The sequence below is a fragment of the Diadema antillarum genome, unplaced genomic scaffold (assembly GCF_040938485.1).
Source record: "Diadema antillarum isolate AM-2024a unplaced genomic scaffold, OU_Dant_1.0 seq00000369_RagTag, whole genome shotgun sequence".
In the NCBI taxonomy this organism is placed as follows: domain Eukaryota; kingdom Metazoa; phylum Echinodermata; class Echinoidea; order Diadematoida; family Diadematidae; genus Diadema; species Diadema antillarum.
The window spans coordinates 108,483-132,553 of record NW_027271370.1 but is presented as its reverse complement, the minus strand read 5'-3'; the positions used below and the strand labels follow the sequence as shown (position 1 = coordinate 132,553).

Below are 24,071 nucleotides of genomic sequence, written 5' to 3'. Positions count from 1 at the left end.
TATTGAAATGACAATTTTGTCACAAATGTGTTGAATGTTCACCTTCCTTGACCTTGGTTTAATTGGATGAATAGGAGAGCATGTATTTGGGGATTTAAGGACTTTAACTTGACTTTGACCCATTCATACATTTAATGCAATGAGTAATTTTCATGGTACCGGTATGGAGAAAAAGTGCAATTTCTGTACTGAATAGTATTTGTTACCATGTTCATCTGGCCTTTGACCCTAAAATTCATAAGATAATCACTTTCAGGAAGAACATGCATAGATATGCAGTAAGTTTCACGATAAATTGAGCCACTTCCGAGATATGGAGGAAAAAGTTAGTTCAGCACTTTCACTTGATCTTTGACCTTTTGACCTTTGAGGCAATAAAAAAAAGAAAAGAAAAAAAACTCTCCAGAGAATTTCTATTAGGTTACACATGCATACACCAAGTGTAAAAAAAAAAGAATACTAATCCTGCTGGCATTGCATGAACATGAGGGAAATAGTAAAATTTTGAAGTGTTGCACTTGACCTTTGACCCCTGACCTTTGACCCCATGAACCCTACATTCTCTAGATAATCACTGCCAGTCAGTACATGTATATACTACGTTCCATGAAGATACCTTGAACAATTTTCCAATTTACAGAGAAAAAAAAGAAGTTTTAATACTTTTACTCGACCTTTTGACCTTTGACCTTTGACCTCATGACCCAAACTTTCACCAGAGAATCTAAATTGGGTAATACATGTATACACTAAGTTTCAAGAAAATATCTTCAGGCATTGCATAGATATGGTGGAAATAGTGAAATTTTATGTATTTGACCTTGACCTTTTGACCTTTGACCTTGAGCACGTGCACCCAAAAGTTGATAGGCACAACTTCACCCCCTAATACACATACATGCCAAGTTTCATTAGGATACCTCAACAGCTTTTGATAGTTACCTTGTCCACAAAATTCATTACGGACGGACGGAAAGACGGACGGACGGACGGACGGACGGACGGAAGGACGGACGGACGGAAGGACGGACGGACAAACCGAAAACATAATGCCTCCGGCACCACTTCGTGGCGGAGGCATTAAAAAAAAAACATGCGGTTACCATGGCAACGCATTGTCTGATACAAATACAAAGGACATTTTGCAAAACTACACTTAAAGAGCATTATACGCACCAAATTTCACCTTCATTAATCAAATGGTTCAAACTGATACAAAAATGAGTGGTTACCATGGCAACACATTTTTCTTATATTAACACATTGGTGTGTTGCATAACTACACCTGCCGATCATCATACATACTAAATTTGACCTTAATTGCTTGAATGATGTGGAAGTTATTCAATCCACAAGGTTTTGGTAAAATTATGGTTACCATGGCAACGCTTTGTTTGACAAACACAAAAATTATGTGTTCCACATCTATGCCTAAAGGCCATAAAGCCTACCAAATTTGATTTCAATTGCTTCAAAACTGTGGAAGTTGTTCACTCCACAAGATTTCAAAGAAAACATGCAATTACCATGGCAATGCTTTGTCACGTACAAACACAAAGAGTGTCTTGCATAACTACACCTATAGATCATCATAGATACCAATTTTGAAATTGATTGCTTAAATATTATGGAAGTTATTCAATCCACAAGGTTTGGGTAAAATCATGGTTACCATGGCAACGTATTGTCCCACGAACACAAAAAACATGTCTTGCACATCTATACCTCAATATCATCATTTACCCTAAGTTTCATTTAAATTGCTTCAAAACTGTAGGAGGAGTTCACGACGCAAGATTTTGCAACAGACCGACCGACTGCCCGCCCGGCCAACATCACGGTGATTCCTATATACCCCCTTCACACTATGTGTGGTGGGGGTATAAAAAGAAGAAAATAGGGGAAGGAGGAGGGTCGCGCCAGCCTTTGACATTGTAAAGACGCCTCCCCTTTACAAAATTCCTGGATACGCCCTTGTAATGCAAGCAATGAGTTTGGTCATTTGTGGTTGACGCAATCATGGATCGAGAGGGGGCGCATCCCCCATGGTGCTCCCTCTCTATATTTTGTTAAAACAAGAGAAAATGAAAAGAAGAAAATGGGGTGTTGTCACGCTAGCCTTTGATTTTGTAAAGGCGCCTCCCCTTCACGGAATTCCTGGATACGCCCTGTGACGCGTTATGACCTTTGTGGGCGACGTGTTATGACGTTTGTGGTTACCGGTAATCGACTATTTTGACATTTGCGGTTGACGCAATTGCGGATTATGAGGGGGGCGCATCCCCCTTTCGTGCCCCCTTTCTTTATTTTATCAACACAACAGAAATAAAAAGAAGAAAATGGCGGAGGGAGGAGGGTCGCGCAAGCCTTTAACTTTGTAAAGACGCCTCCCCTTTACGAAATTCCTGGATATGCCCCTGTAATGCAAGCAATGAGTTTGGTCATTTGCGGTTGACGCAATCATGGATCGAGAGGGGGCGCATCCCCCATGGTGCCCCCTCTCTATATTTTGTTAAAACAAGAGAAAATGAAAAGAAGAAAATGGGGTGGTGTCGCGCGAGCCTTTGATTTTGTAAAGGCGCCTCCCCTTCACGGAATTCCTGGATATGCCACTGTGACGCATTATGACCTTTGTGGTCGACGTGTTATGACATTTGTGGTTAATCCCCGATTTTGACATTCGCGGTTGACGCAATTGCAGATTGAGAGGGGGCGCATACCCCTTTAGTGCCCCTCTCTTTATTTCGTCAACACAAAAGAAATAAAAAGAAGAAAATGGGGTAGGGGAGGGTCGCGCCAGCCTTTGACTTTGTAAAGACCCCTCCCCTTTACGGAATTCCTGGATCCGCCCCTGTAATGCAAGCAATGAGTTTTTCCATTTTTGGTTGACGCAATGATAGATCGAGAGGGGCGCTTCCCCGTCTGGTACACCCTCACTATATTAGGTTAAACCAGCAGAAACAAAAGTAAGAAAAGGTGGGTCGCGCCAGCCTTTGATTTTTGTAAAGACGCCCCCCCTCCCCTTTACGGAATTCCTGGATCCGCCCCTGTGACGCGTTATGACATTTGTGGTCGATGTGCTATGACATTTGTGGTTAATCCAATATTGATATTTGTAGTTGACGCAATCGCGGATTTAGAGGGGGCGCATCCCCCTTTAGTGCCCCCTCTCTTTATTTTGTCAACAAATCAAAAATAAATATAATAAAATGGGTGGGGGGGGGGGAGGGTCGCGCCAGCCTTTGATTTTGTAAAGGCACCTCCCCTTTTAATATGGAATTCCTGGATCCGCCCTTGTGACGCGTCATTACATTTGGAGTAAAGTTGGAAATTTTGACATTTGTCGTCGACGTGTTATGACATTTGCAGTAAAAATGGAAATTTTGACATTTGTCGTCGACGTGTTATGACATTAGTGGTTGTTTTGACATTTGTCGTCGACGTGTTATGATATTAGTGGTTTTTATGACATTTGTCGTCGACGTGTTATGACATTAGTGGTTGTTTTGACATTAGTGGGCGATTTTGACATTAGTGGGCTCTACAACCCCCTTCACACTATTTGTGGCGGGGGTAAGCGATCAGAATAAAAGGTGGGTCCCACCTTTTATCAGGATTGCTTTATTTTGCATATCTCGGCTATTTCAAAACCAATTTTCATGAAATAAACTTTAAATTCCTCTAGGAATTACATGCTCTTTCATATTTCATAAGAGGTTTCTCATTATCTCACCCAAAAATGTTAAAAACCTGCAGTTAGGTCTCAACCAAAACTATACGATCCCTTTAAGCTTTAAAATGATGTATAACTCAATTCAAATGGACTCTCCTAACCTATCTAAATGCTGAAAAGAAAGCACACACTCCAGAAAATGTGACCTGAGAAAAGAGGCTCTGAAGTACAGGGTCTATTCATAAGCTTAACCCGTTGAAGACGGACTAATTTTGCGACAACATGCATTTCTCATAGACACTTGCCCGAGTATACTTGTCCTCAATAGGTTAATCTTTACCAAACGATGCTAGCTGGGTGATGAATAGGACAAAAAACAGGATGTAAACCACAGGAGCAACAACAATGAAGGGATTATCAAATCAAGCTGAAATTGAGCATGATTTATCAACACATTCTGTCCATGATTAATGCCAACCTTCAAAGCAGTAGCATCATCCTTTCTAATGTTCTAAGTGTTGAAAGGGAACAGTGTATTCAGAGCTTTTATGAAATGAAAAGGCACCTCTATAAGACACACCTAATCACACTATCCTAAAAAAAAAAACTGCTCTGAACACAATTTCCTGTTCAGTTTATGATCCTAACCTTCAGCATAATGTAAAAGGCTAGCTCTTTCAGAATATATGAAAAACTCAAGATTGGCTAGGTTAACCCATGTCACCTACTTTTAATCCTCACACAAAAATCAGTGTGTGCGACTTTTTCTTGGTCTTGCGATGCGCAGTCACAATTTCAGCTTAAAGTGAAAACATTGTTTTGGTAATGGTTTGAGAACCCGTCTGGCACCATTTCATATTTGCTTGAAATATATCGAAAGAGTCTACAAAGAAACTTACCTGATTGACGCAATTTGCCGGGATGATGAGTCGTTTTGGAGTATTTTGAGAAAAATAATAAAAGTCGGAAAACCGACTTTTATACCAGCAGGATCCAGACTAACTCGGTCTCGGGGAAAACTCGACCCCATTTCCGACAATTTACATGCAGTTCGTGATCGCCATATCCTATTGTATAATACCAAACGAGGCCTAACTGAACAGACAGGAAAGTGCGCGCTAATCCTGTACAAAACAAATGGACAGCGCGCGGTCCTCAAGCCTATACGTACATCACCTCAGTTGCTGAGTCGCATTGTCTTTGAAGTTTTTGTTGTTTATCAAGCGTCTTTGATTGTTTTTAGAGGTGCTTGATAGGCGCACACTAATTTTGCATGCGCGCCAAAGAGGTTTTTTGATGCGTGCTTGTAACAACTCAGACCATTACTGCGAGTAGCCAGAACGCAAAGCGCTAGTTCATACAGGCCGCTCCCATAGTACAACACTGTACAATCCAGAGGGACAACCAATACAACTCAGCCCGCTATCAAAGAGAGGCCAAGTTATCCCCGAGTCCGAGCTTAGCCTGACCCCGTTCGATAAGTTCTGAGACTGAACCTTTTTGGTTAATATTTCGCATTTTCTTCGTTACCCATCGAATATCTTGTTATTACAGCGTTATTCCGCACATTTCCTAGGCATACGTTCATATTTGGGGAGCAAAATTTGACAACTTTTGCAGGCGTACCAGAAGTATGTTTTGGCTTTAATCTGATAATCCTTTCATTATTGTTGTTACGGTGGTTTACATCCTGTTTTTTGTCCCATTTGTCCCACAGCTAGCATGGCTTATTAAAGATTAAGCGTTTGAATAGACCCTTTACTTCAAAGCTTCTTTTCCCAGTTAACACTTTTTCAGAGAGTGTTTTCTTTCCAATATTTAGATAGATTAGGAGAGTCCATTTGAACTGAGTTACACATCATCTTAAAGCTTAGAGTCAGCTCTCTCAGAATCTGCCCTTAGCGAAATATCCATGTCTGGCAACTTTTTGTTGGTTTTGTGGTGCAGGGTCACATACATGTACGTGGTCAGCTACTGGATGTAGAATCACAAATGTTGTACTTCCATCTGATGATTAACAAAACAAGAGACCCAAGGGTCTCGCGCTCACTCACGTATCGCAAGTTCACCTTCTATGCATCCTTGCAGACTATTACCTGAGAACATTGCAAACTTGGGGGGGGGGCAGCTTTGAAGGCTTCCATGGGAGGCATGGTAATCATTTGTACATTCTATTACACTGGTATAAGTACCCTGTATTTAGAAAATTTGACTATGGTATGTAGTTTTTAAAACTAGAAATGTCGCTATGGCGACTGGTATGCCTCCGCCATAATGCATGATTCTCCTAATAGATATGTGGACAATGTGTGATTACATTTTCACAAAATTGGCAAAATATTAAAATGACAAGTTTGTCACAAATGTGTTGAATGTTCACCTTCCATGACCTAGGTTTAATTGGATGAATAGGAGAGCATGTATTTGGGATTTAAGGACTTTAATTGTAACTTGACTTTGACCCATTCATACGTTATATGCATTAAGTAATTTTCAAGGTATGGAGAAAAAGTGCAATTTCTGTATTGAATGGTAAATTGTTACCATTTTCATCTGGACTTTGACCCCAAAATTCATTTATAAGATAATCACTGTCAGGAAGAACATGCATAAATATGTAGTACGTTTCAAGATAACTTGAGCCACCTCTGAGATATGGAGAAAAAAATTAGTTCAGCAATTTCACTTGATCTTTGACTTTTGACCTTTGAGGCAAAAACAAAAGAAAAGTAAAACTTTCCAGAGAATCTCTATTAGGTTATACATGCATACACCAAGTGTAAAAAAAAAATAATCCTGCTGGCATTGCATAAACATGAGGGAAATAGTAATATTTTGAAGTGTTGCTCTTGACCTTTGACCCCTGACCTTTAACCCCATGAACCCTAAATTCTCTAGATTTAATCACTGCCAGTCAGTACATGTATATATACTATGTTCCATGAAGAAACCTTGAACAATTTCCAAGGTTCAGAGAAAAAAGGTGAAGTTTTAATATTTTTACTTGACCTTTTGACCTTTGACCTCATGACCCAAACTTTCACCAGAGAATCTTAATTGGGTAATACATGTATACACTAAGTTTAAGGAAAAAATCTTCAGGCATTGCATAGATATGGTGGAAATAGTAAAATTTTATGTATTTGACCTTGACCTTTTTTGACATTTGACCTTTTTGACATTTGACCTTGAGCATGTGCACCCAAAAGTTGATAGGCACAACTTCACCCCCTAATACACATACATGCCAAGTTTCATTAGGATACCTCAAAAGGTTTTGATAGTTACCCTGTCCACAAAATTCATTACGGACGGACGGAAGGATGGACGGAAGGACGGACGGACGGAAGGACGGACGGACGGAAGGACGGACGTATGGACAACCCGAAAACATAATGCCTCCGGCACCACTTCGTGGCGGAGGCATAAAAATGATCAAAATGTAAAAACTAGCCCCCATTTCGATCCCCACTGAACCCCTGGATCTACCATAAATAACCTTGAAAGTACATTCACAAATGAATTTTTTTTTCCAGAGTATTTCTTGTTTTAAGCAATATTTTGTACAGTATGTAATTGTCACCTTAGTGATCATTTCTGCCTAGTTTGGTGACAAATTTGACCATGTGTTTCCAAGAAGAATATGCGATGGCCCCCCCTCAAGAAGAAGATGAAAATGTACAATTTAGGCCCCAATTTCGAGCACACACCCCCCCCCCCCCCCCCCCCCCCCATAGCTCACTTGAGTCTTCGGCTCAGGTGAGCTAAAATTTCAATGTGTCATTTGGAGAACTTCTTAAAGCAATTGATACATGTTTGCATCTGGGTGACCACCAAAAACCAATAACACTTATATACAAGCACAGCTTTCTGTGCTGAACACGTTCCACTTTTTTTCTATTCATGAACTTACCCCTTGATGAGGATTAGCTCATCGTCTGAGATTCTCTCCTGTACAACCTCTTCAGCTTGTCCCACCATGGTGGGTTCAAAAGTCTCCTCTCCCTCAAGGTTGGCTAGAGTCACCACCATCTGGGCTGCAGAGGAAACATTTTTGTCGGAAATGGAAAAAAAATAATAATGAAAGAAAACGAAAGGGAGATAATACATCATTTACACAACATGTGAGTGTGCCCAGAAGATTTTCCAATGTGAGAAAAGTCAAAACATGAAGAAAAGGGGAAAAAGTCAAACTCTGGGAGAAACATATGCAGCTACAAAGGTACATGTACCATGCCAAGGTGATAGAAATCGGTGTGGGTAACATATTCCAACAGGACTGTCTGTACTTTGTAAGGTAGCAGGTGAGTGCTTGCTTTTGTTGACTCCTAAAATGTGCTTTAAAGATAATATAAAGTTTTGGTACCTCAAAAGTTTCCCTGAATTTCCTTATCTTAGTTTGTGTTTCAGGTTAAAGTACCTTTCACATAACTAACACTGTGAGACTTACTCGCCCCAAAGTGCTCTCATGTCTTAGTAATCATGCAATAATGATTTCGTACCAGAGGCGCCGCCATACGGCGGCGAGGTAGTACACGTATTGTACGAAACCATCATTGCATGATAACTGCGACCAGCAGCGTGCAGCCCCATACGCATACCGTATTCGCCGGCGTATAGGCCGCAGTATTTTTCAGAAAAATAAAAGTGAAAAGTCGGGGTGCGGCCTATCTGGCGGCAAAACCAAAATTGGTCTCTGCAACCCGGCAAATCGGGAGTAAAAACTAGCACATTTATACATGTATGGGACTACACAATAGGCAACCAAGGAGGCAACCATCCCCCGATGATATGAATACCGGTATACAAATCTTACAAGCAAAGCTGCATTCCGTGTTTGTTCCTCATCAGTATGTCCTCTTTGTCTTTTCTATGAAATTTTAATGAGGCAAAAATAAAACTTAAGCTCAAAGCGTAGCGCTGTGCTAAGAATGAGTAATAAAGTGTTTGTCAGAACCTGTCTATTACATGATTACCTGTCTATTACGTGATTACCTGTCTATTACAATGTACCGTAGTACCTGTCTATACATGATTACCTGTCTACTATATTACAAGGTACCTGTCTATAGACTGTACAGACAACCACCTGTCTATTACATGAATACCTGTCTACTATATTACAATGTACCTGTCTATAGACTGTACAGACAACCACCTGTCTATTACATGAATACCTGTCTACTATATTACAATGTAGCTGTCTATAGACTTGCATGTACAGCAAACAACCACCTGTCTATGCTATTACAATGTGACTCGATCGACTAGCAACTCGCACACCTGTGGTGTATGTTCTCTAGCGTTAGATTTCCTCCTGTCCCTTTCCCTCATTTTCTCTCTTTTGCTTTTGTATCACTACACATTATTTTCAGAGTACAATCGTACTTCTGAGCGTGTTTTGTTCATTTTTGTTAAGTTATTACCTCACTGGCAAAAATTTGGAGGTGAGTTTTTGTTCGAGTGTTTGTTCGAGTTTTTCGATTGAACGATGTATCTACGTGTGTGACAATATTATGTGTGCGAGAACATCGTATTTTGGTTGGTACCCACTTGTTTATTTCCGTGTAAATTTAAGTATTTTTTTACCGTAAAGTGTCTTCATCATTCGTCTTCAAGCATCAGGTTTTCACGTTTCTTTTCAGTATTTTTTATTTATTTTTTTTTTTTTGGCGTTGCACAAATCGGGGGTGCGGCTTATACGGCGCTGCGGCCTTTGCGCCGGCGAATACGGTACACTGTAGCTAACTGCGACCAGCAGCCCCATATGCATCGCGTAATGGGGATTCGCATTGTAGCATTCAGGATCATGACAGATTTAGTATCGCGGGTAAATATCAACTGAAAATCCAAAAATTTCTTCAATTTGAAGACTTACCAATTAAGTTGAAGTATTGAAAACAGGCTTCGGGCACCGTTTGGTTCTGCCAATAGTACCTTTCTGTTCGAATTGATGACTGAATGTGACTCGGTCGAGAGGACATTGGGAGAGCTACATACGCTGAATACTACGGCCAGCGCATGCGCACACAAACATCTTATCCGTTCATGGATTTGAAATTTGTGCGCATGTGATGTGTGCGCATGCGTCGGCCGTAGTATTCAGTGTATGTAGCTCTCCCAAGGTCCTCTCGACCGAGTCACATTCAGTCATCAATTCGAACAGAAAGGGACTATTGGCAGAACCAAACGTTGCCCGAAGCCTGTTTTCAATACTTCAACTTAATTGGTAAGTCTTCAAATTGAAGAAATTTTTGGAATTTAAAGTTGATATTTACCCGCGATACTAAATCTGTCATGATCCTGAATGCTACAATGCAAAGCCCCATTACGCTATGCGTATGGTGCTGCTGGTCGCTATGCGTATGGGGCTCCTGGGTGCAGTTAATTGCATGATTACTAAGACATGAGAGCACTTTGGGGCGAGTAAGTCTCACAGTGTTAGTTAAAAGGCCCCCTTTGACATAAACTGTGATCATTTTGTAAAGTTTAAAGATTTTGCACTGTTGTTTCATGACTCTTTTCTTAATGGAGTTTTTGCACAACTTTTGATACCAAATTTGCGTGCCAAGCATGTACGATTACAGAGTTATGTCACATCTTCACATGCTATGTCAAGAAAAATTTGATTTTTTTCATTTGTTTTTGGGTGAAGTCAATGGGGGCTGGAATAATATAATACAGATACCGCTTTCAAACTATATTTTCATTGAATTCTTTTTAGTTAGTGCCATTTGTGAATACATATAAACTCTTCTAGATTATAAAAAAATGAAATACATTAGATTAAAAACAAAAAATACATAAGAAATTAAAAACACAGAAATACATAAGGAAATAATGCAAATGATAGAAATGCATGCATAAAACTGTATATTCTTAATTATGTTATACTTTTATTACAAGGTAGTAGACTTTATTTAGCTTTTTCCATACGAACACATAAACTCCCCAACGATCCGACTTCGCTGCTCAAATGTTCGTAAGAATTCCGAAATTTACGTTTAGGCCTATTTGAGGGACTATGTCCTTCTAGATTTATGAAAGTTCGTTCTCCGTCATCACAAACTGGCCCGTATTTTGATGATTTTTCAAATTAACATTGATTGTTTTTTTCGTTAGAGGAGCATTTTGCTCGGTCGCAGTCACACTGCACGATATGCGTGCTCAATGTCAATGCGTGTGCAAGGCCGCTGAAAATGCATCGCGCTCTACACTGTTGGTGCAAAATTGCACCGGGGACGTTGCGGCGCTCGTTGGTGGCCGAATACTGGTGCAGTAGACATTTGCATTCAACCCTTGCATTGAATAATTCCCGTAGACACTATTTCATAGGGGTAATTGCCTAGGGGGTACGTAAATTTTGTTTTTCTTTTTTGCTTTTGTGGATACCATCAAAGATCGTACACTCATACAACCTTTGATATTTGATGATTTTTCAAATTAACATTGATTGTTTTTTTCGTTAGAGGAGCATTTTGCTCGGTCGCAGTCACACTGCACGATATGCGTGCTCAATGTCAATGCGTGTGCAAGGCCGCTGAAAATGCATCGCGCTCTACACTGTTGGTGCAAAATTGCACCAGGGACGTTGCGGCGCTCGTTGGTGGCCGAATACTGGTGCAGTAGACATTTGCATTCAACCCTTGCATTGAATAATTCCCGTAGACACTAATCATAGGGGTAATTGCCTAGAGGGTACGTAAATTTTGTTTTTCTTTTTTGCTTTTGTGGATACCATCAAAGATCGTACACTCATACGACCTTTGATATCATCACACTCTCGGCTTGCTATAATCAAAATATCCCGTAAGAAAACGGCGTATTTCTCGATTTTTAGCGCTTTTTCCGCGACCCGTCGTGTAGACAATACTCTTAAAACTGGACTTAATTCGCGCGCGCTTGGAAAAGTTCCGATTCTGCACTTTTGACGGTGGAATTTGGGATTTTCGATGGATTTTTGGAGGAGACTTAAGGACTTTCCTGTACGTGAATGAGTGTTAATACCGTATGTGTAATGATGTGATTTGCGTGTGATGTGACTGTAGAACCAAAGATCGTACACTTCAGTGTACGATCTTTGGTAGAACTCACTGGCTGGTGATAAAGCACACTGGCAATTAAGTGGCCGAATTCTGGTAGATGACCGAATGCACATTATGTTTACCCCGACTTTGTACTTAGGCGTGGGTCTGCCGCCTTTGACGGCCCCTCTCTAGTTTCTTTTCTTTTCTTTTTTTAATTCAAGTTTTTCGTCGGTTTTTTCTCCGTTTTCTTCAGGTTATCTACAAGGCCAAATATCTTAGCAGTAACTGCAAGGCAGGATGTTAAGCATTGGAGAGCTGGCTCTGAATGAGCAATTATAGCGGCATCATCTGCAAAGACCAGCTCACGGACAAGTTGCAAATGTGTTTTAGTGTGACTGATGTAAATTCTTCTCATTCATCCAGTCGAAGTACAAGATCAAAGATTAGTTGAATCAAGAAACTGGAAATAAACTCACTGTTGCGACGTTTCGCCAATTATCAATTGGCTTCTTCGGGCGAATGAAGCTCCCGATGATGGAATGGCCCTTAAATAGTGCGAGATTGTGCAGAGCGCACTGGACCTTGTCCAGCGCACGAAAGACGGCTTGGGATTTTGCGAACGGCCCGGTCCCACGCGTGCGATAAATTGAAGCGGAGACCTCCTCTCTTGTTAAGTGTAGGTCTCTCCACACGTTCCCAGATGGCTTCCTTGACGCCCCTCTCAAACCACTTGGATTCTCTATCCAGAATAATCACTTGATTGGTGTTAAACGAATGTTTGCTGGCATTGATGTGTGTGTATACTGCTGAATCCGGGATGCTTTCTGAGTTGCTAGGTCTTCTGTGTTGGTTCATGCGAGCTTTTAGTGATTGTTGTGTCTCCCCTATGTAGAAATCATGGCAAGCCTCCTGGGAACATCGGATGCCATAGACCACGTTTCTCTATTTTTCTTTGGCGACTCGGTCCTTGACGTCAAGGACCGAGTCGCCAAAGAAAAACAGAGAAACGTGGTCTATGGCATCCGATGTTCCCAGGAGGATTGCCATGATTTCTACATAGGGGAGACACAACAATCACTAAAAGCTCGCATGAACCAACACAGAAGACCCAGCAACTCAGAAAGCATCCCGGATTCAGCAGTATACACACACATCAATGCCAGCAAACATTCGTTTCACACCAATCAAGTGATTATTCTGGATAGAGAATCCAAGTGGTTTGAGAGGGGCGTCAAGGAAGCCATCTGGGAACGTGTGGAGAGACCTACACTTAACAAGAGAGGAGGTCTCCGCTTCAATTTATCGCACGCTTGGGACCGGGCCCGTTCGCAAAATCCCAAGCCGTCTTTCGCGCGCTGGACAAGGTCCAGTGCGCTCTGCACAATCTCGCACTATTTAAGGGCCATTCCATCATCGGGAGCTTCATTCGCCCGAAGAAGCCAATTGATAATTGGCGAAACGTCGCAACAGTGAGTTCATTTCCAGTTTCTTGATTCAACTAATCTTTGATGTTTTAGTGTGAGTTTGCAGATGCCTCAGATTGAATAGAATGCCATCTGTGCAGTACCGCATGTAAACAGCATCTTTGTCGTTGAAGTCTTCCATGGTTTGTTTGAGCATCATACTGAAGAAGATAGTAAAGAGGATTGGTGCAAGAACGTAGCCTTGCTGTATGCCATTGGAACCCTACGCCACGAAGGGTTCAGACAGATCACTGCTATATCTAACCCAGCCTTGTTGGTTTTCATGCAGTTGGATGACCATGTCGAGGGACTTTAGGTAACAACAAAGGCACTCCTGAATTTGCCAAAGCCCTTTCTTGCTCATGATGTTGAAGACTTTGTTGAGGTCAACAAAGGAAAAGTCCCTTGTTTTGTTCTTCGTACTTTTCCTCAACATCCACTGGAGTGACTTTGTCCCCAGCATCAAAGTACTTGAGCTGGCAGAGATCACAAGCATCAAAGCTATGCTGATGAAAACCCAATTGGGCTGGGCTGGCCATGTCTCAAGAATGGAAGACCTTTCCCTCTCTATGGTTGCAATGTATGGTGAGCTCTCTTCTGAACACAGAGACAGAGGTGCATCCAGAAAGAGATACAAGGACAGCTTGAAGAAAACCCTAAATGCCTGCTCCAAATTGACCACTGACAATGGGCTGCTATTGCCTCTGACATCTTAGCACTTCACTGTCTGGCTGGCAGCAGCCTTCTTCAAAAATGATTGATAAGGTACACCAGCCCGCCTGATGATGAATGCAGTGATGGATAGGCACAACTGTCACTTCTTTTTGTATCACATCGAGGAATGTTTTAACAGGTATGTTGTTGCTTTACAACTAGAGATCTGTAAGTCGAGCGCTTACCCAAGTCATTCCACCTTAGGCAAATCATTTAGAAAATCTAGAGAGTCCAGGAATTCTGCACGCTCCTTGGGCAAAAGCATCCTAAATTTGGGGTATTAAGGCCCAGCCCTAGAAGCTCCCCTGCGACCACTACTACTATTTGTTCAAACTATAACCCCCTCCATCCATTTATGATTCCTGCCAAGTGTGGTCAAAATCAAGCAACCCGTTTTTAAGATGATGAAAATGTCAAAATTATTCAAATGGAGCTAATTCAGGATATTTGGGCCCCATCCGATTGGTTGCCCATGGAACAGACACTGTTCAGTGAGTGATCACAGAAGTTCACTTTGCACCACTCAGCTCAAACAAGCTAAAAAGGAAGTGAATAAATCTCCATCTGTTTTCTGACAGGGGAAGAGATATTACATTAAAGCCTTACAATCGTGGCGAGTAGTTTGTGCGGCACGGAGACGAACGCAACACGCTGCCTCCCCCCGTTCTGTATCAATGTCGTGACACCGAATGAGAATAGCGTTGGCTCAATGGGTCAGCGAACAACACTGGGTCTCAAAATCACCTGACCCAAAATGGCTGTCCAAGCCACGCGAGCTTCCGAATGGACGCACACTCACAGTGCGCATGTGCATGAAGTGAGGCCAAAAGAGCCATGCGTCTTCTGGCCTCTCCATGCGTCTGTTGGCCTCTCTCCTCCAATCACTGCAGCACGCGGTCACAATGTTTGTGTATGATGCGTACAAACACACACATACACACACACGTGTCTCAGTGGCAGCATTGTCCCACACGTTTATGGATGTAGCACTGCAGTTTGGCATTGCACAATTGCATGCTCAAACTTCGTTCGTTAGGGAGTTTACGTACCATTAGGGGTTAGGATCATCCGACTTTAAACTTAATATAATAAAACAATTCTACCTCCAGTTGCTTTGGCAATCCTCTTGAGATCCTGTTTCCTACATCTCCTGACTGCCATAGCACCAGCCTCCACAAAGTACTTGAGGCACAAGTCATCAATACCACCAGTGGTCAAGATCACATTGGCTCCAGCATCTAGGATTTTCTGGATTCGCTCCTTTGTGATGTCAGACTCTCTGGAAAAAAAAAGCCACACACAGACACACAGAGTAGTAAGATGAGGCTTTCAATAGGTACTGCTGAACAATTAGGTTTAAAGGGACTGTACAGTACTGGTTGAGGTGAGGATTCAGGTTTATAACATTCCTAAGTGAGATGATGAGAAACCTCTTATGAAATATGAAAAAAAAAATGCAATTTTAAAAAGGATTCAACGTTTATTTGATGAAAATCGGTTTTCAAATGGCTGAGATATCAAAATAATGAAAAGCGACAGGCCACGCCTTTTATTAGGATCTCTTTGTTTCACTTTGTTTTTTGATATCTCAGCCATTTCAAAACTGATTTTCATCATATAAACTTTTGATTCCCCTTAGAATTGCATGCTCTTTGAAATCCCATAGAGTGGTTTCCGAATATCTCGCAAAACGTTAAAAGCTAAATCCTCATCTCAACCAGAACTGTACAGTCTCTTTAAGGGATGCCACACCACAAATACGAAATATTTTGCACATTCCTCAGTGTTATACCATATACGGCAAAAACTAAAAATATTGAAGGTGATTAATACCCAATCTAACAATTCTGTACTGGTACACTGCTGATAAAAATGAACAGTAACTTTACATACTGTATGCACTGTAAATAATCTCAGTACAATATTGCTACACAGACATCACAAGTATGCCAAATTTCTTTAGATTCACATAAAAAATGGAAAAATTGTACTCACTTTCACCTGATTTTGGGGCCATAATGTGCTCTTACCATGGCAATACATGGTCTGCTACTCTACAAAAATTTTGCACAACTTTACATGACAGTCATCACATGCCAAATTTTTTTCTGAATAGCTTCATAAAATTTAAAGTCTAGAACTCACCCTAGAAGTACTACAATTTAAAATCTGTGGAAAATGACAAAATTGGGGGGGGGGGGGGACTACACTTCATGATAATTTCCGTCTTTTTTAATAAAACTTTCATGAAAATGATACAATAAAATCGGTAAAGATTGCTGAGCTTATGAAAGTGCAGGCACATGGACAATCAGCATGGTACGTAATGTCCCCTTGGGATGGGGTATCAATTGGTCAAAACAGAACATCCTTACCAGTATCCTACGAGTCTGTCATATGAAATCAATGACACTGTTATTAATGACACTGTTATTCATGTGCAGCATACCCACCCACTGGTTCAGAGCATCATAACACAGAAGGGTTTGGGGGGGGAACAGATCAAGGCACAACAGTTTGACTTTTAACAATCCTGACCTTTTCCTAATGGCCTCTAGCTTCTCTGGATCTTCCACCGTCACATGAACACCAAGATGCATCTTTGTCTTTTGCAGACTGAAGTCCAGACAGGCTAATTTTGCACCTACAATACGCTTGGGCATAGCTGTAGATGGGGGGGAAAAAAAAAGGGCTGAAACATGCATTTTTTGTGAAGATATTAAATACCATCTTGGTTAGTCACATATTAAATGATCAGCATTTGGGTAAATATGATCATATTTACGTACACAGAGCTGGAGGGTGATGCTGCAAAACTGGCTAATGAAACTTATCTAGTTGACAGTATGTGTACATTAAGTATTTTTACCTAAATACTACAACAGATGATGACTTTTGTTGTCCAGAACACGCAGGATGTTTTAACTGCAAGATTTGAAATGCTATTTCAACACAGTAATAAGTCCCTGCGTAGAATAAAAAACCCTTTGGAGCTAAAGCTGGTGGCAGTGCTACCTTGACACTAGGCATCAGCAATAATCCTGAACTTGAAATCAGTTGGTGTTTTAGAAGGTTGATCTCAAAGATACATTGTACGACATACCGTACTAGTAATTTTGGTATCTAATGTTGGGCCCAGTGTTGCATGTTGTCTGCTGAAACAAGCTCCACCGTTTGTGTTGGCCACTGACATGCTTTTTCTCAATTGGCTAACACCAGCCCCCTGGGCTTACCAAATTTGTCATTTTAAGTTAGGTGCTATAATGCACACAATGCATTGTATGAGACCTACATTCACATCCCAGCTCACCATTCACTACATGCACAGCCTACATTCAACTGCAATATCTTTTGTGAATAGTACAGGGACACTTTAGACATGGCAATAAAAATCTATGCCTGGGAACAAAAATAAGACACTCACTGCCGTCAAATTATTTAATTTTCACACTTGCAGACTTCCATAGGGGCTTTGTAGATTTAGTAAAAAGGACATACACCTACAGATGAAAATCATATGCTTTCTCCATCTGGTCCCTTCTGCCACTAATAACAAACAAAGATTTGCTTCAAGTCTTCAGCCCCTTGGACCAATGACAGCCATCGTGAGGTAACCAAAGAACAACTTTTATTCCTCACTAACAGAAGTACTTGTACATTATGAACCTTGGCTCAAGTTTGACTCCAGTTAATCACTGGCAGGCCATGGGTACATACAGTCTATACCAAAAGAAACTTTCTGTTCATTAACGTTAACATTAACATTCTCAATGACGATCGCTAATGAAAGTTAACATTTGTGAAAAAACTAACGATAGCTATTTAAAAGCACGAGCTAATGTGAGATTTGGCATTGGTAAGACACCTGGCACATAGCGAGAGGTAATGCAAAACTTGGCATGTCATGGAAATTTTTTGACGAAATGAGATGCCCAAAAATCAGACCGATCGCAGTTATTTTTTCCGCAGTTTCATGTGCTTGTTCTGTGGGTACACGGTCAACAAATAAACTGAAGTTAAAGTGGTTCGTGCATCATTTCGATACTAATTGTCTGCCCATCCACTTTCTGCCTTTTGCTCACCTTTGCTTTCACTTCCTCCTATTTTCCTTCATTTTTCTAAGTATGAAGATATTTTTGGGGAGTGTCGTTGGGTTTGTTTTACGTGATTAAAAATGTGATTTTGCAGCAATTGAGAGGTGAGTTTCTGTTTGCACATTGCATGTATGATTTGTGTGACGATATGTACAAAAAGTGTATGCGTCTGTAGATGTGATCAAAGAATCCAACCCTAAGCACCTTCTGATCTGGAGATTCTCCCGCCTGAAACCCTTAGCAAACGGGAGACTCCAAGTTCTTAGTTGATGTGTACGAATTGAAGCGCTAAGTTCCTAGATTTCTAGTTGCTCTCTGGTGCTATCTAAAGCTTATTTTTTCAACATAAGATAACAATAAGGCCAAAAAAAAAAATTGTTGCATTGGCGTAACCCGCCCGACCCTAAAAATTCCGCCGACCCCATGTTTTTTTATTATTTTTTTTTTTTGCTATCGATATCAAATATCTTGTTGATTGCGATCGCGATCGCACAAACCCGGAAGTGGAAACGGCTCTGGGGATATCGGATGTACGAGGGAGAGATCTAGCGCCTCGCATAAGCCTTCCTTGATCAGTACGTCATCTGTTTCCAACACGGACACGTACTCTAACAAGATTTATTCAGTGTATACGTAGCATTCAGACTGCGATGTATTGTGCACAGTTTTGCCATAGGTTTCTTGTGTGGAGAACTTACACGAATCTGTATATGTGGGACTGTAATAGAGATCGCCGTGTGCGATGAAAAGATCGTACATATGGGTCAATTTGCATCTATCTTATCTAAGTCAAAATAGTAAAATATGAAGTGAAAACATTCAGGATAGGGATTTCAACATCTTTAAATTCTGTGAAGGGGTAATAAATGATTTGTAGAATAGATGAACACAGCACATTCGGTGCAGCAGTTGTAACTGCTTACTGAGCTGAGCACGAGTTTTACACGTAAAATGCAGGTAGCAAAAAAAAAAAAAAAAAAAAAAAAAAAAAATCCGCCCGACCGACCCCCTATTTGAAAATCTCATGTTACGCCAATGCAACAATTTTTTTTTTGGCCTAAGTAAGAAATCCTTTCCAACGGGAGACACAGAGCCAGGGCGGGAGAAATTAAATCTCAAGCTGGAGAACTGGAGATTTTGCAAAAATGGGTTTTCGGCGGGAGATCTCCCGTCAAAAACGGGAGAGTTGGAGTCTCTGTGTGATTAATTTGTACATTCTTACTTTATAGCAATTTTCGTATGTTTTGTACGTAGCCTCTCTCACACGTGTTACTGCGAATATTTTATTATCATTTCACTTCAGTCCTGTAAATTGTTCTCAAACCTATGGTATGTTGAAACAAGTTCTTGACTCTTTTCATGTCATTTCATCCTTTCTTTTTCATTTCGAAACTGTCGTTCTATCAAAAGTTCTGTGCTTAATTAGTATTAGTAATTTTGCCCGATTTTGCTGGAGTATTTCAAGGACAAGTTCACCTACATAGACATGTGGATTGAGAGAATGCAGCAATATTAGTAGAACACATCAGTGAGAATTTGAGAAAAATCGGACAATCCGTTCAAAAGTTATAAATTTTTAAAGTTTCTTCTCAGTCACGGCTGGATGAGAAGACTACCATAGCTTGTGATGTCACATGTGTACAACGATATAAAGAAAGAATAAAGAAATTTCCACACGTTTTTGCTTTTCTCGCATAACAAAAGAATACTCAACTTCTCTCTTTCAGAAGGCAGGGGGGAATAATATTACCCTTAGAATACGTCAGTAACAAGTCGAAGAAATGTGCACTTTATTCAACAAGGCAAGTGCCAAATTGTGTCTCGCCCATTCGCGTACAAGGAATTAATATTTTCATAACTCCCAGAAGTTAATTGACCTGCTTATGACCTTTGACCTTGTGGTGACCTTCAACACCCCAAGGGACATTTACCATCCAAGTTTGGTCACAAACGGACAAAGGGATCAAAAGTAATGAGCCATAATCGAAACACGCCATAAAATCTAACATTGGGCCCTAAAAATTTGTTGACCCCTTTCTGTGACCTTTGACCTTGTGATGACCTTTAACTCCCCAAGGAATATCTACTGTCCAAGTTTGGTCACAAACGGACGGACATAGGGATCAAAAGTTATGAGCCACATTCAAAACGCGCCCTAAAAAATAACATTGGGCCCTAAAAGTTTGTTGACCCCTGTCTGTGACCTTTGACCTTGTGACGACCTTCACCTCCCCAAGGGACATCTTCCATATAAGTTTGGTCACAAACGGACAAAGGGATCAAAAGTTATGAGCCATAAACGAAATGCGCCCTAAAAACTTAACATTGGGCCCTAAAAGTTCGTCGACCCGTCTGTGACCTTTGACCTTGTGGTATTCTTCAACTTCCCAAGAGACATCTACCATCACCCAAGTTTGATTGCCTTTGTAGCAACATGTGCTGAGTTACGTGTGATAAGAGTCTTGCAAGTAAACTTTAACGTATGACCTCAAATGACCTTTGACCTTATCATGTGACCTCTTACGGCACCATAACACGAAGGTACCCCCCAGTGCATCCATCACCCAAGTTTGATTGCCATTGTAGCAACATGTGTCGAGTTACGTGTGATAAGAGAGTCTTGCAAGTAAACTTTAACGTATGACCTCAAATGACCTTTGACCTTATCCTGTGACCTCCAACAGCACCATGACATGAAGGTACCCCAAGTGCATCTATGACCCAAGTTAGGTTGTAATCCAAGCAACTTATGTGAAGTTATTTGTCAAAGAGAGTCTTGCAGGTAAACTTTAACATAGAAAAGAGAGTCTTGCACGTACTCTTTAATATATGACCTCAAATGACCTTTGACATCATCACATGACCTCCAACAACACCATAACATGAAGATACCCCTAGTACTTCTATCATCCAAGTGTGGCATCCATTGCTGTAACAGTTGCCCAGTTATGCATCATAAGAGAGTCTTGCAGGTAAACTTTAACATTTGCGACAGACGACGGACGGACGGACGATGGACGGACGACGGACGGACGCCATTTGGATCCCTTAGTCTCGCCTTCACCTCCGGTGGGTGAGACAAAAAGTAAAGTTTTGTGAAATTCTCTTTTTGTTTTCCTTATATCGTTGTATGCATGTGACATCATACACTGTAGTAGTCTTCTCATCCAGCAGTGGCTGCGCAGATAATTTTAAATTTTCATAACTTTTGAATGGATTGTCCAATTTTCCCCAAACTTTCACTGATGTGTTCTGCTAATATTGTTGCATTCATTCAAACCACGGTATACGAAGGTGGACTTGTCTTTTAACATTTTTAGAAAAAAGTTTTGCTCGTTTGCTTTGCTCTATTTGGAGAGACATGGGCTTTAGTAAATGCATTCTCATGTACTCCCAGCCAACATATCATTTCAGATAATTATCAACTGCACAATGCTTAAATGTCACTTCTCAATCTTCTCTTTTTTCCAATCTTTCAGGCTTCATGATAACAAGAGAAAAATAATTTCAACAGAAATTGGAAAACAGCTGAAGAGACTGCCTTCATCAGCTTGCAATAAGCTGCTGTTGACAAATTTAGGTGCAATGTACAATGTGGTTGAAGTTAGCACGTAAATTTCTTTTTAAGGCCGTCAGATTATAAGTTGATTAATGTTATATGCAATTACAATCATCAAATAGTCTCTACATATTTGATTAGATTATTTCCTTTCTAAACGATAATTTTCTTTTCTTTTAGTTGTTGTTAGATGGCACATTTATCTGAGCATTAAATCATTAAAGTGTTAATGGTTAATGAGATTGTTTATGGAAGATATGCATAATATATTTATTGAATTTTATGGTGTATTGAATTAATTACAGGGAAATCTAAGTTTTATATGATGCTGTGTATTTGTTATGTTAATGTAATTGGTATTTGTTACTGTTAAAATGTTCATATAATGTATGTTGTTTGATGTAATTTATTTAATGTGATGCATTATCATTCAGCCTTCGGGCTACTACTTTGCATGTTTGTTCTAATAAACCATTATCAAATCAAATCAAAGTAAACCAGGGAGGTGAAACCTGGTAAAACTAATTGTTACCATGGAACGCAGATCTTCCATTCACACTGTGTGTATAATAACACAATTATGGTACGTATTGAGCACTCCCACTGTTTGCAAAGGCTCGGCATGATTGGTGGCAGACAATTTTATTTGTGATTTCTTTTTGAGGCTTTTATGGGTTTTTTTCATAGGGAATATATGTCATATTTTATTATCAGTCTTAATTCATTTAAGTGAAGAAGCAAGGTGCATACCATCGCTGGGGCGACAAGACCTCGTATCTACAAAATGTCAAATGTTCAGGAGAGCCAAAAAACATGGCGGCCAAAGCACTAGAGCGAATGGGAAAGCGTTTCCGTTGATATGCCATGGTAACTTTATTTTTGGAGTAAGACAGTTGGGATTTGGACAGGACATCACTCAACCCATCATTTGACCATTAATCTAAACAAGGAAAAGTAGAAATTACGCGGTGCATAAAATATGTCCCCGCCGGAAGTAGCATTTAGTATCAAAGTGTACTATATAGGTCAAAAGATAAAGGTCAAAGGTCAAAGAAGTCAAAGGTCAACATTCTGTGTAGAAGTTTTGAAGCCCTCACCTAGTGCCATCACATAAAGCAAACGGAATCGAAATCCGGTTAGAAATGGCGAAGGAGTAGCATTTTGTAGCCAATGTACAATATAGGTAAAAAATCAAGGTCAAAGGTCAAAGAAGTCAAAGGTCAAAATTCTGTGTAGAAGTTTTGAAGCCCTCACCAAGTGCCATCATATAAAGCAAACGGAATCGAAATCGGGTTAGAAATGGCGAAGGAGTAGCATTTTGTAGCAAAATGTACAATACAGGTCAAAAAATCAAGGTCAAAGGTCAAAGAAGTCAAAGGTCAAAATTCTGTGTAGAAGTGTTGAAGCCCTCACCTAGTGCCATCACATAAAGCAAACGGAATCGAAATCGGGTTAGAAATGGCAAAGGAGTAGCATTTTGTAGCAAAATGTACAATATAGGTCAAAAAATCAAGGTCAAAGGTCAAAGAAGTCAAAGGTCAAAATTCTGTGTACAAGTTTTGAAGCCCTCACCTAGTGCCATCACATAAGGCAAACGGAATCGAAATCGGGTTAGAAATGGCGAAGGAGTAGCATTTTGTAGCAAAATGTACAATACAGGTCGAAAATCAAGGTCAAAGGTCAAAGAAGTCAAAGGTCAAAATTCTGTGTAGAAGTTTTGAAGCCCTCACCTAGTGCCATCACATAAAGCAAACGGAATCGAAATCGGGTTAGAAATGGCGAAGGAGTAGCATTTTGTAGCAAAATGTACAATATAGGTCAAAGGTCAAGGTCAAAGGTCACGACTGAAATTCTGTGAAGAAGTTTCAAAGCTCCCATGTAGTGCTATCATATAAAGCAAACAGAATCAAAATTGGCTCATAAATGACAGAGAAGTAGCAAATTGAAGATTTTGATCACACACGGACGCACACACGGACGCACACACGGACGGACGGACGGACGGACGGACACACGGACACACACACGTACGGAGCCCGTTTCATAGTCCCCTGCTCGAACTCGTTCGGCGGGGACAAAAAGTCATTGTCACAAAAATTGCAGATACAAGGTCTTGTCACCCCAGCGACGATACAATGGTGAGATTACTGGCCATCATGTGCTGATCAACACTACAGAAGGGATATCGATGGATGACCGCTATGCTGCTGGCTGAGTCAAGCATGGCTGTCATACGTACGACAGTTGCATACTATAGTTTCCTTCGGGGGGGGGGGGGGGGGGGGGGAGGGGGGCATTCTGAGAAATTACATTATATATTGAACTGAAAAATAAGAAAGCCTGTGAAACTGACAATCAATTTAGAAATCGAGGAAACTTGCCAAATCAGGTCAATAGAGTTAAATTTTACATACTATTTCTGTAGTGAATATTTCCAGGGACAAACGTAGCTGAGATATTAACAAGACCTTGTGGATTAGGTACACGAAATCATACAATTGAAATGATTGAATGTTGTGGGATGAGCAGCACTGAGCTGTC

General features: G+C 40.6%; 1 protein-coding gene across 1 annotated transcript in view; it reads right to left on the bottom strand.

Moving 5' to 3' along the window:
- Positions 1 to 24,071, bottom strand: part of LOC139731413 (T-complex protein 1 subunit alpha-like) — a 138,435-nt gene that overhangs the window by 18,224 nt on the left and 96,140 nt on the right. The window contains 3 exon segments of the mRNA XM_071642300.1: positions 7,587 to 7,710; positions 14,981 to 15,156; positions 16,416 to 16,542. Of these exon segments, the coding sequence (XP_071498401.1) occupies positions 7,587 to 7,710; positions 14,981 to 15,156; positions 16,416 to 16,542 (427 nt within the window).